This window comes from Saccopteryx bilineata, chromosome 4, assembly GCF_036850765.1.
Source record: "Saccopteryx bilineata isolate mSacBil1 chromosome 4, mSacBil1_pri_phased_curated, whole genome shotgun sequence".
Classification (NCBI taxonomy): Eukaryota; Metazoa; Chordata; class Mammalia; order Chiroptera; family Emballonuridae; genus Saccopteryx; species Saccopteryx bilineata.
Genome location: NC_089493.1, coordinates 94,972,074 through 94,985,347, shown reverse-complemented (window position 1 = coordinate 94,985,347; position 13,274 = coordinate 94,972,074). Strand labels below are relative to the sequence as shown.

General features: G+C 51.1%; 2 protein-coding genes across 2 annotated transcripts; one reads left to right on the top strand and one right to left on the bottom strand.

The window, feature by feature from the left end:
- The first annotated feature begins 2,653 nt into the window (after positions 1-2,653).
- Positions 2,654-6,210, top strand: CIDEB (cell death inducing DFFA like effector b). The gene is made up of 5 exons (XM_066277607.1): positions 2,654-2,843; positions 3,148-3,292; positions 4,973-5,122; positions 5,317-5,507; positions 5,665-6,210. Exons 1-5 carry the CDS (start codon positions 2,803-2,805, stop codon positions 5,795-5,797), a joined length of 660 nt encoding a protein of 219 aa, XP_066133704.1. The 5' UTR covers positions 2,654-2,802; the 3' UTR covers positions 5,798-6,210.
- On the bottom strand, positions 6,192-13,254 carry NOP9 (NOP9 nucleolar protein). The gene is made up of 10 exons (XM_066277601.1): positions 12,473-13,254; positions 11,846-12,295; positions 9,829-9,939; positions 9,473-9,614; positions 9,174-9,366; positions 8,060-8,200; positions 7,536-7,661; positions 7,138-7,374; positions 6,816-6,921; positions 6,192-6,478 (listed from the first exon to the last, which is right to left on the bottom strand). Exons 1-10 carry the CDS (start codon positions 12,717-12,719, stop codon positions 6,321-6,323), a joined length of 1,911 nt encoding a protein of 636 aa, XP_066133698.1. The 5' UTR covers positions 12,720-13,254; the 3' UTR covers positions 6,192-6,320.
- Between the last annotated feature and the right edge of the window lie 20 nt (positions 13,255-13,274).

Sequence of the window (13,274 nt, the reverse complement as noted above, 5' to 3'; positions counted from 1 at the left end):
CGTCCCAACCCTGCAGCCAGCCCTGTGCTTTCTGGCCTCCTGGTCTGTACTCAGCAGAGGTGACCTAAATTACTTTCCCTGCTGTTCTTTCTTTACCTGTTTCCAGACTCCTGACTCTGCTGAGCCTCCCTTTCCGACAGCTTCCTACCTACCCCTCTCACTGCTTGCCTTGGGCTCTGCCTCAGTCATTCCACCCTCGGGGCCCTCACTGGGCTGTCAGTGGGAGCTTCGGAGTAAAGCATGGTGCTAAGTTCTGCAGGGAATGGGGGAATGCGTGGAGGTGTAAGGGGCATATAACCTGACTGAGGTTATAGCATACAACCAAAGGAATGGGGGGATGCATGGAGGTGTAAGGGGCATATAACCTGACTGGGGTTATAGCATACAACCAAGGGAATGGGGGAATGCATGGAGGTGTAAGGGGCATATAACCTGACTGGGGTTATAGCATACAACCAAAGGAATGGGGGGATGCATGGAGGTGTAAGGGGCATATAACCTGACTGAGGTTATAGCATACAACCAAGGGAATGGGGGAATATGTGGAGGTGTAAGGGGCATATAACCTGACTGGGGTTATAGCATACAACCAAGGGAATGGGGGAATGTGTGGAGGTGTAAGGGGCATATAACCTGACTGGGGTTATAGCATACAACCAAGGGAATGGGGGAATGCATGGAGGTGTAAGGGGCATATAACCTGACTGGGGTTATAGCATACAACCAAGGGAATGGGGGAATGCGTGGAGGTGTAAGGGGCATATAACCTGACTGGGGTTATAGCATACAACCAAGGGAATGGGGGAATGCGTGGAGGTGTAAGGGGCATATAACCTGACTGGGGTTATAGCATACAACCAAGGGAATGGGGGAATGCGTGGAGGTGTAAGGGGCATATAACCTGACTGAGGTTATAGCATACAACCAAGGGAATGGGGAAATGCATAGAGGTGTAAGGGGCATATAACCTGACTGGGGTTATAGCATACAACCAAGGGACCACATTCCTAGGCTGCACCAGGATACAGGACAAGACAAAAAGGGAAGGGTGGTAGAGAGACAAACTGAAAAGAAGCCTTCTCTGATAGAGGAGTCAGGCGAAGCTTGGAAATGAAGACATTTGAGAGGACCCGGTAGATTGATAAAGTGGAAGGGAGGGAAAAGAAGGGTCTGTGCCGGTCCACAGCCAGAACTGGGGGTTCCTTGGGAGCCAGGGCACCAGTATTGTCTCCAATTGGGTCCCCTCTGAAGCAGAGTCTGAGTTAAGGGCATGGGTACAGGTAATCCTGTAGTTGGGAGATCAGCTTTGGAAGCAGGAGTGACAGCAGAAGAGAGGGAAAAGGAAAGACAAACGAGTGTTATTGAGCTCCGTCAGTAGACAGCAGGAATGTCTCAGAAAGGGCACAGGATGCCTTCCGGAAGGAGGAAGCAATGGTGCTCCAATACACACTTGTCAGGGGGCTGACTGGACTGCCAAAGCTTCAGGCAAGACTTTTAGGCAGGAAAACAGTGAGACTTGCACTCATGTGAGGAGTTCATTGTCTTGACAGTTGTGTGGAGTCTGAGCTTCCACAAAACTATCCATCACAGCCACAGCTGAAACCAGAGATGAGACAGCCTGACAAGGCAGTGGTGCAGTGGACAGAGCATCGGCCTGGGACACAGAGGACCCAGGTTCGAAACCCTGAGGTTGCTGGCTTGAGCGTGGGATCACTGGTTTGAGCGTAGGCTCATAGACATGACCCCAAGGTTGCTGGCTTGAGACCAAAGGTCACTGGCTTGAAGCCCAAGGTTGCTGGTTTGAGCCCAAGGTCACTGGCATGAGCAAAGGGTCATTGGCTTGGCTGGAGCCCCCAGGTCAAGGCACATATGAGAAAGCAATCAATGAACAACTAAGGTGCCGCAATGAAGAATTGATGCTTCTCATCTCTCACCTTCCTATCTGTCTGTCCCTATCTGTCTGTCTCTGTCTTTGTTTCTCTTTCACTAAAAAAACAAAAGGAGAGAGAGAGAGTGAGCGATGGGACAAGGAGCACCAAAGCTAAAGTTCTGATGCCATCAAAGGACACCCTCCCACCTTTGCCATCTCCTTTATGCCCATTACTTGGCCAAAGGGGAAAGATGAGAGAATGTGACTGATCCAGTGCGGCTGGAGCAGGCAGTTTTACAGAACGAAACCAGAGAAATGTTGAGCTAGGGGTTCCCCTAAACCACGGAGAAATAAGAGCAGGAAAGGAGAAAGGCCAGAGTCCTAAACAGCATTTTGGTATCAGGAGCCATCCTCTTCTCACATCCCACCCAGACACCCTGCCTCACCTCCTGTTTCTCCAAACCCTGCCCATGATCCCGTCCTTAGCTGGGCTTCCCTTTCCCTAAGGCTGCAGTTTATGGATTTTTCAGTAGGTGGCAGCATGAACAGCACAAATCACATAATGCAGCTTCTATACTAGAAATTCCCTCCATACAAAGCAAAACACCAGAGACATTCCATCCTCTTACATAGCTCTCACATCACATGCTGCCATGTGACACACCTACACGAAGCCTCCTTGGCTTTTGCCTGGCAGCTCTGGGCCTTAATCCTTCCTCCAGGATCCCATCTAGACCCCTCCCTCCTCTTCTCCCTCCCCTCGGACTTTGCCCTTCTTACAGGCCAGACTGCAGCGGCCAGAGTCCGGGCTTGACTCATCCTCCACCTCACTGTGGCTGAGGTCCCAGCTCTGTAACAGAAAACATCACCATTTCAGCCCTGCGCAGCGGAGAACGAGCCAGCCCGGAACTCTCCTGCTTTTCCCCTCTACCATGGAGTACCTCTCTGCCCTGAACCCCAGTGGCCTGCTCAGGTGATTACTAATCTTCCTCTCCACTCTCCGTATCTAGGCATAGGGGCAGGTCAACAACACTACAGTCAGCCCCTAGAAATTCATGAACCCACACTCCTTCCCCTCCCCACTCCCACACTCCACAGTGGGCTTGTCCCGCTTCTGAACCACTTCCATCCACTCCGTGGTCTCTCTCACTCTTCCTCAGCTACTCTAATCCAAACACCAAAATCCCACCCTCCTGAACTCCTCAGCCATCCCACTCCCACCATCCCTATTACACTCAGCATACTCCTCACTCCTTGACTTTTTTTCCTAACTAAAGGTCGGTATCCAATATGAGCTCTGAGTTTGGCCGTAGGGTCTGGACCTCAGCTCCACCACCCCAGCGACCTTTCCGTGTCTGTGATCACAAGCGAACCACCCGGAAAGGTCTGACAGCTGCCACCCGTCAGGAACTGCTAGACAAGGTGAGTGAGCCAAGTCCCTGGGTTCCTATACCAGGAGCAGCCCAGGGACTCAAGAGTGGGAACTTGGAATGACCAGCAGAAAGGGCTGAGGTTACATGGCCACTCCTCCCTCTGGGGGCTAAAAGCAGGAGGGTGAGCCCAGTGACCCCTGCTGCGTTTTTTTTTTTTTTTTTTACAGGGACAAAGAGAGAGTCAGAGAGAGGGATAGATAGGGACAGACAGACAGGAACAGAGAGAGATGAGAAGCATCAATCATCAGTTTTTTGTTGCAGCACCTTAGTTGTTCATTGATTGCTTTCTCATATGTGCCTTGACCGTGGGCCTTCAGCAGACCGAGTAACCCCTTGCTTGAGCCAGCGACCTTGGGTCCAAGCTGTGAACTTTTTTTTTTCCCCCCTCAAGCCAAATGAGTCCATGCTCAAGCTGGTGACCTCAGGGGTCTCGAACCTGGGTCCTTTCGCATCCCAGTCCGACACTTTATCCACTGCGCCACCACCTGGTCAAGTTCCCTGCTGCATTTGAGTCAATCTCTTTCCCCAAGCAGTGGGCTTTTCTTTGGGGAGAGAATGAGTAAATAGAGAGGGTTAGAGGAATAGAATTTAGAAGTCAGTATAGAATGGTAATTTGTATGACAAATCAAGTTTAAATCTTGATTGTGTCACTTTCTAATCAAACCTTGTGAAGTTATTTAACCTATCAAAATGTAATTTCCTTCTCTATAAAAAGGGAACAATACACCACCTAGGATTGTTTAAATAAGTGAAAGAGGATAATGAATGTAAAATGCTACATAGATACCTGGTACCAGGGAGGACTCAAAAAGGTTGTCATTACTGAAAAAAGTTCTGGAGAACTCTGAAAGGGTTGGGGAGAGCAAGGCGGGATGCTGGCGATAAGATTCCATCCTGTCAGCCTCATCAGCATTAATGCCTTATACCCCTAGCCTATGCCCAATCCCAAAGGGTGGACTTCAAAAGAACCTGGTTAGTTTTTCACTTCCAAACCAAGAGTGGCTTGGAAGGAAGCAGGAGGAGATAACAATGACATGGTAGGAGTAGAGCAGGAGCAAATAGGGAAAAGGTCAGCTCCTAGTGAGGGTTCCCCAACCAAAGGACACTGAGAGCTGGAGCCATTTGGTTTTTTTGTTTGTTTGTTTTTTGTATTCTTCCAAAGCTGGAAATGGGGAGAGACAGTCAGACGCCCGCATGTGCCTGACCGGGATCCACCAGCACGCCCACCAGGGGCGACACTCTGCCCACCAGGGGGCGATGCTTTGCCCCTCCGAGGCCTCACTCTGTTGCCACCAGAGCCACTCTAGCGCCTGGGGCAGAGGCCAAGGAGCCATCCCCAGTGCCCAGGCCATCTTTGCTCCAATGGAGCCTCGGCTGCGGGAGGGGAAGAGAGAGACAGAGAAGAAGGAGAGGGGGAGGGGTGGAGAAGCAGATGGGCGCTTCTCCTGTGTGCCCTGGCTGGGAATCGAACCCGGGACTTCTGCACGCCAGGCCAACACTCTACCACTGAGCCAAACGGCCAGGGCCTGAGCTGGAGCCATTTGAAGGGATGGCAAAGCACCAGGAAGTAAAGTTGGGATATCCATTAGTGTCTTGGTCCAACCAATGGAGAGGGAAGGGGCATGGGACAAGCTCTGCCATTTCCCGCCTGCTTCTTGCCACTGAGCAGGCACTGGAGACCCTGCTGCTGAGTGGAGGGCTAACCCTGGTGCTAGAGGAGGATGGGACTGCCGTGGAGAGCGAAGACTTCTTCCAGCTGTTGGAGGATGACACTTGCCTGATGGTGCTGGAGTCTGGGCAGAGCTGGAGTCCTAGCAGGGTAAGAGGCCTGCACTGGGGCTGCTCTAGGCACCAACCCTTCCTCTCTCCTAAGCCTCTCCTCTTGCCTAGCCCTAGTCTTGGGGCAGAGGTGGACTACCAGTCCAGGGGGGGGGGGGTAGATCCCACTACTGACGGGATTAGTGGTGGATGGCAGTAGGTGAGGGTCCACTGTACTCATGGGGGGGCCCACAGAGTGGGATGCTGTCGTACGGCCTGGGCCGGGAGAAGCCCAAGCACAGCAAGGACATCGCCCGCATCACCTTTGACGTGTACAAGCAAAACCCTCGAGACCTCTTTGGGAGTCTGAACATCAAAGCCACATTCTACGGACTGTACTCCATGAGTTGTGACATTCAAGGACTCGGGCCAAAGAAAGTACTCAGGTCAGAGACCAACATGTTCTCCTTCCCCATTCCTAGTTCCAGTCCCTAATCCCTTCTACACTCACCTAACCCATGAGCTCTCCCTGAGAGGAGCCCGCAGCCCTCAGCCCTCAGGCTGCCCCCTAGCCGTCTGACTGCCTCTTTCTCTGCCCTTCAGGGAGCTGCTCCGATGGATCTCCACTCTGCTGCATGGCATGGGCCAGATGCTGCTGGGAATCTCCTCTACCCTTCGCCATGTAGTGGAAGGGGCTGGCCAGTGGCAGCAGCAGGGACGCCTTCATCCCTACTGAGAAGGGGCTCGGAGCTTCTGCCCCTAGATTCATTCCAAGAGACGGCTGTAGGGACTGTGACAATATCAGTCTGGGGGCCTGCAGACAGTGCAGACTACATAACTGCCCTGGTCTCTCCTCTGACCCCATCAGCATAATGCCTTACATCCCTAGCCTATACCCATTCCTGAGGAATGCTGCCCCTACCTAGCTATCTTTTCAACTTCCCACCTACCTCGAAAGGCCACAAACTTGGCCCTGGCATCGTGATACCACCTGATGCTGCTACTGCTACATGTTCTTACAATTCCCCCTCCCCCTGAGCTCCACAGTACACTGAAGACAGCCCTCTTGGACTTTACCTTGAGATCTCTATTTCTTCAGACCCTTCCTCCCAGAATAATAGACATTTCCATTAAAAATATAAGAACATTTATTGATAAGACTTTTGACTTCCACGACTCCCATTTAAATTAGTAAGGGAACAGGACAGACACTCCCTTTCCTCCTCCCCCATCAACACTCAGTTCCAGATCCCAAGGCCTCAGTCTTCAAGAATTGAATTCAAAATCCGCCTCCGCTTGGCCACTGCCCCCTGCTGCTTTTCCCAAGCCTCTCGACGCTTCAGGAAGGTAGTCAGGGCCACGTTTCGAGCCACATGGTGGCCAAAAGGGTCTTTTATCAGCTCCTGGTTCTGCTCCCCTGCAAAGGGAACCATTCATGTTCAGTATCAGCATGCCGTCAACCCCTCATTCTCGAAGAGACTCTACTTGGGGCAGAGGTACCTCCATTTCCCCTGGACCCTGGGCCGCCTTGGGATACAGTTAATCGCTTGTGCTCCAAAGAACAAGCTGGGAAGAAGGGTGGGAGCACAGGGTTGCACAAGCAGCAGAGGGGAAAGGGAGAGCAGATAGCTAGGCACCAAGGCCAAGATCACCCTTTGGAACTGAAGTCTCTGCTGAATTTAAATCCACCCCCCAGCTACCCAGCTATCTGCAGTAAGGAAAGGGAAAGTTTGGAGAGACGTGCTGCTACTCACCCAGCTCAGCAGCAATTTCCTTCCGGGCTTCCAAGGCTGCTCCACCCCAGATGGCATCTAGCACACGGCTGCCATGGCGACTACAAGCCAGAGCCACATACTGTCCCTGCATTGAAACAAACAAGGTAGGTCCCTCTAAGGCAGTCCATGAAAATGTGTTGGGGAGACAGGAGGGAGAGAAGATGTAGAAATTTAGAGGCTATGTTGAAAGAGTCTAGGAAAGGCGTATCCTCCCCTGACTCTGAGGGACAGTCCAGGGGGAAGCTCATGTTCTCGAAACACATAAAGGCAGAGGAATCAAAGCAGAAGCCAGAAGTCTAACCTTTAGGGTCTTGAGCACACGACGGCGCTGCTTGCGTGTCACAGAAGGGCTGGTCAGGACAGCATCGAGCACATGGGAACCAGCAGGGCTTTGGCCCAGAGCCAGAAGTTGTGGTCCTGTCAAGGCACCCAGACTTCGAAGTATAAGGCCAGGAGTGGAGAAGTGCAACAGATGCTGGAGCAGTAGAGATCCAAGGACTGTCACTTCCCCCAGAGCCCTGGCTGTGGCCATTTCGACCTGAGGAGAAAGAGGAAATTAGGAAGTAGCCACCAAACTATCACCACTACTTGGATGAAGCCAGAGATCCCACCAGCTTCATCTCAGTGGTGAAAGGCTTCCTGAGCCTAGGGAGACCTGGTCCCCAATCAGTCACTGGCTTGGCCTCTCCCCTACCTCACCTGGTGTTCCACAGGTACTGTCCCCTCCTCCTCCACCAGTCCATAGTATACCTCATAAGCCATTAAAGTGGCAAAGAGAGGCACACAGGCCACTTGCCGAGAAGAGGGCTCTGCACAATGGAATGCCTAGATGAGAAGAGAAAACATAATGAATCTGAGAACCAACTTGAACCCCAACTTTCTAGACAAAGGAAAGCATTCAGGAGCAGTGAGAATGCCTCACTTCACAAGAATGTAAGCTGCATGAGGACAGGATCTCATCTGCCCTGTTGAATCCCAGTCTCTTCATGTGTAACAGGGGTCAATAAATCTTTATTCCTTTGGTAAACTTCTCTCTTTGTTCTAAGAGACAATTTTCATTCTAGGATATGAGATGGCTTTGAACTCATTTTCTCCTATTATCTGTGAACTCCCTGAACATTAAATCTCTTGGGTCCAGAGATACAATGACTAAAGATTCAGTAAGTCCAAGAGGTAGGATTTGAACTGAGGGCATAAATGGATTGCAGGTAACAACCACTCACCTCTAACAGCAGCTGCAGGACCTGGGCTTGGTGGGTCCCCACTCTACGGCAGGCCCCCACCAGGGCAATGACTACCCCTGAGTGACCCTGTGCCAGCACAGCTTCCAGGGCAGGGCCCAGCTCTTCAAACACAGGAGACAGCTGAGAGAAGACAGGAGACAAAGAGTCTTTGGCATTGTGCTAACTGTGGGCTAAGTCATTCAGAGAAATCTTTCTGCAGAAAACAACTATAAATACTAGATAAAACATAAAAGCACTGCCAATATCAGGACTTTGGTTTGGCTGGATAAAAAAGGTCCAGGACAAAGGGGCAGTCTTAGAGGAGCTGTCTCACATGGGGAGGGGACTTTAAATGATCAGACTCTCAGAGGAAAGAAGAACTAGAATCAAACCTGTCCTTCCACCCTAACTCCCAACCCATGAGATCCCAGGGAAGCATGCCCTGGCACTAAGCAGCAAAGGAAAAGAGAAGCTCCAGCAACAGCTCCAGCATTCATTTGTATTTGTAGCCAAGTTCCCAGTCTGAGTGGGCCATGGGACCTCAAGCTGCTGACTTGGATGAAGCCAGTCTCCGGCTGTACTGGAAAATGAGAGAAGCCAGAATAAATCCTTTCTGGGAAGAAGGCACCTTCACCCTAATCTCTGGGAAGCCCCAGGAATAACTTTCCAAGGGGGATAGCCAGCACACAGATATACAGAGGCAGGCACACCATAAAATAAGGCCCAATGAACATAAACAAATAAAACAACAGCATACAGCCTGACCCGTGGTGGTACAGTGGATTGAATGTCGGCCCAAGATGCTGAGGGCCCCAGTCTGAAATCCCAAGGTTGCCAGCTAGAGCATGGGCTTGCCAGCTTGAGTACAGGTTCACTAGCTTGAGCGTGGGATTCTCGACATGATCCCAAGGTCGCTGGCTTGAGCAAGGGGTCACTGGCTCGGCTTGAGCCCCCTAGTCAAGGCACGTATCAGTGCAATCAATAAACTAAAGTGAAGCAACTATGAGTTAATACTTCTTATCTCTGTCCTCCCCTTCTCTCTCTCCCTGCCTATCTGAAAAAAGAGAAAACAAAACAGCATATAGAAACAGACCCAGTCAACTTCTCAACTCACCAGCTCAGGGGTAGTGACAGCATCTAGCAAACGCTGCAAAGGGAAATTGGCAATGGGGTGTGCAGCCAGAGTCTGCAGCTGCCCTTGGAAGTGATCCTCAAAGAGGCTCTGGAGCCTTGGGGGCTCCAACACCAGCAGCACCTGCTCCAGGAGTCTGGAGCTGATCTGATCCCGGAGAAAGAGCAGTAAGGGGCTGGTGACAAGGAAAAGGTAGTCTTAAACCCCTCCATCCAAAACACCTACACCACCTCATCACACAGCCCCATCAACCTTGGTCAATCCTGAGGCTCTGACCATACCTGCCATCTGCTGAGGAACCGCGATTACTCAGATAGTGAATCACAGCATTACAGAAGTGGGCACAGAGCTGGGGCAGTTTGCGGTGCAAGATCTGTAAGGCCACTTGAAAGCAGAAGCTGGAGATCTTGTCAGTGATAAACACTGTGGAGAGCAGAAATAATAAAAGCAGCTTTCCCAAAATCCAGATGACTTGCACAACCACAAACAAGGTACAAGGGACCATGGACAAACGGTCCGTAGAGCAACACCACACCAGATCAGATTTGAAAAATGACTGATCTAAATAAGGGCCTTGTCTGAAAATAATCACCTCCAAAAAGTAGATCCTAGACCCTCCTCCTATTTCCCTCCTTACCAGCAATGTCCTTCAGAAAGCAGGAGCTCAGGTCCTGAAGGCAATTCAAGAAGGATTCAGGAACCTCGAAATCAGTTGGTTTACATTCCCGAGTTGGGGCCCTTTGTGCTTCTAAAGGAAGATCAAGAACGTGTGCAGTGGTGAGATCACAAATCACCATCCAGGAGGGAGAATTCCACAGATCAGTGATTTTCAATCTTTTTCATCTTGTAGCACACATAAACTAATTATTAAAAGTCTATGCTACATTAAAAAATATATTTTTTGCTGATCTGACAAAAAAAAGTGTAATTTTGACTCATTCACACTGGACGGCTATTGTTGTGTTGGCCACTGTCATTTTTTTGACAATCCAAGGGAAAAGAGGTCGGTGTCCCTGACCAACTTAGGTATTACATGGTTTAAAAATTCTTACGGCACAACGGTATGACACAGCACACTGGTTGGAAATCGCTGCCATAGATGAATAAGGATTCTGCTTAGAGATGCAAGACACAACTGAATATCTCCTCTCATCTAGATGAATAAATTGAGACATTTGTTTTAATTTTTTAAGAAACCTCAACCAGCTCTCCCATGGTTCATAGGAAATAGTCCAAACTCCTCAGCCAGGTATTCAAGATGTTCCAAAATCAGGCTTCATCTAAACTCAAACCTTATTTCCCAGAGTTTTTATAAATGTTGGTAACTACCTATGAGTGTGTCATAAAATCAATTTAGTGGGTCTCAACCAGTATCTTTTTCATGGAATAAAACAGAATTTAAAAAAAAAAGAGGAAGAGCCTGACCAAGCAGGGGTGCAGTGGATAGAGCGTTGGACTGGGACACAGAGGATTCTGGTTCAAAACCCCGAGGTTGCCGGCTTGAGCTTGGGATCACAGACATGACTCCATGGTCACTGGGTCAAGCCCAAACGTCGCTGGCTTAAAGCCCAAGATCACTGGCTTGAGCCCAAGGTTGCTGCTGGCTTCAGCAAGGGGTCACTCGCTCTGCTGTAGCCCCCTGGTCAAGGCACATATGAAAAAGCAATTAATGAACAACTAAGGTGTTACAACGAAGAACTGATGCTTCTCATCTCTCTCCCTTCCTGTCTGTCTGTCCCTATCTGTCCCTCCCTCTGACTCGCCTTCTGTCAAAAAAAAAAAAAAAAAAAGGAAATATCAGAGTGGGTCACATGTATTAAGGGTATTATTGCCTGACCTTTTGTTTGAACTCAGTCATGAAGAATGACTCTTCTGCCTGACCAGGCGGTGGCGCAGTGGATAGAGCGTTGGACTGTGATGCCAAGGACCCAGGTTTGAGACCCTGAGGTTGCCAATTTGAGTGCGGGCTCATCTGGCTTGGCAAAATAAAAAATGCTCACCAGCTTAGACCCAAGGTCGCTGGCTCAAGCAAGGGGTTACTTGGTCTGCTGAAGGCCCACGGTCAAGGCACATATGAGAAAGCAATCAATGAACTAAGGTGTCGCAACGAAAAACTGATAATTGATGCTTCTCATCTCTTTTTGTTCCTGTCTGTCTGTCCCTATCTATCCCTCTCTCTGACTCTCTCTGTCCCTGTAAAGAAAAAAAAAAAGAATGACTCTTCTGCCTGACCAGGCAGTGGCGCAGTGGATAGAGCGTCGGACTGGGATGTAGAGGACCCAGGTTCGAGACCCCGAGGTCGCCAGATTGAGCGCAGGCTCATCTGGTTTGATCAAAAGGCTCACCAGCTTGAACCCAAGGTTGCTGGCTCCAGCAGGGGGTTACTCAGTCTGCTGAAGGCCCGCGGTCAAGGCACATATGAGAAAGCAATCAATGAACAACTAAGGTGTTGCAACGTGCAATGAAAAACTAATGATTGATGCTTCTCATCTTTCTCCATTCCTGTCTATCCCTCTCTCTGAAAGAAAGAAAGAAAGAAAGAAAGAAAGAAAGAAAGAGAAAAAAAAAGAATGACTCTTCTGTTTTCTCTCTCCTTCTGAACTTCCTAAACTCTCCTTTCCTCTAGGTCCACTTCCCTCTCTTATAATACTTACCAGGTGACTGGGAGCCACGATGTCTGGCTCTTTCACACTCCAGAAGAGTTCCTCCTAACACCTGCAGCAGAGTTCTGACCACGAAGCTGCCATGTGTGTCTCCACAGTAGAAAAGAAAATCATCACACACCTCAGAGGCTAGCCCCAGGACCAGCTCCTCCAGGGTCTCCAATGGATGATCATTCCCATCCACCTCCACCTCCTCCATCTCCTCCGTACGGCTCCCCAACAATCGAGGCAGCTGCAGCAAGGCACTTTGCAATACATGGACCCCACATCGATGACAGGCCACAGAGCGAAAGCTGGAGCGCAGCGCAGCCAATACTCGACACAGAGGTTTCAGGGGACTGAACCCCAACAGTTCCTGCAGCATCTCACTGCCAGTCCTGTTTGTGGCCAAGGCGAGGGCCTGAGCCTCCACTTCCTTCATAACATTGTGCACCATCAGCTCTGGAAAGACAGAGGATAAGGTTTTCCATCACTTAGGGGATGGGGGTGAAGAAGAGGATATGGAAGATAGAATTGGGAGTCCCCACACCCTGGGAACCCATGGAAATATCCTTGTCTGTACTGGATTTTTTGCCCAACATGTCCCTCTCTTGGTTCCAACCGGAAGGTCCTCCCTACCTCGTTCTTCTCCAGTCTCGGGGGCCTCTTTCAGCGCTGACAGCGCCCGGCGGAAATACCCCAGCGCTTCGGGGCTCAGGTGAGGATGCGCCTCTAAAGCCGGCTCCGAGCGCCCGTCCCGAGGCGGGCAGAGCTGTCGCTGGCGGCCTGATGGGGAGTGCCCCGACCCCTTGGCCCCGCGCCCTCGTTTGCTGCCAGCTGGGAACCGGCGCCCGGCCTTATGGAGGGGGCGCGGGCCCAGACCCATGGGTGCTTCTATCCCGCTCAGCCCGCTAAAGCTGCTTTAGTCGCAGCCGGACAGCGACCAGGTGTGAGCCGTACCCTCTCCGAGTTTAGAAACCCCGGCGCGCTCAGGACGCAGCGCATACGTCATAGCCCCGCGACCGTCCCAGCCACGCGTGGCTGCTGGTCTACCCAGGCCGCCCCGCCTCCACGTGCCGGTCCCGGCAGCGCTGTACCATCGCCGACTTACTCTCCACGTCTGCGGCTGGAACCCCGCCCCAGCATGGACTGTCCCTGGACTCTGACTCAGTCATAGTCACTTGCGGCCAGAATCAAAGTTCGCGATTGGGAGAACTCTGCGAGCCGGGTGGGGCGAGGATTCCAGAGGCAGCACGGGTGGAAGGCAGGAAAGGGACGCGAGCTCCTTCCAGTTAGGGCTCAGGGTTCTGGACTTTAGCTCAGCCGCTACCAGAAGCCGCACCTCTGTGCCCCGCCTGACTGGGCCAAGCCACAGGCCTGAGCTCCAGATAGCCCAGCACTCTGCGCGGACGCTCCGCGAGGTACTGCCGTGCTAGAATCT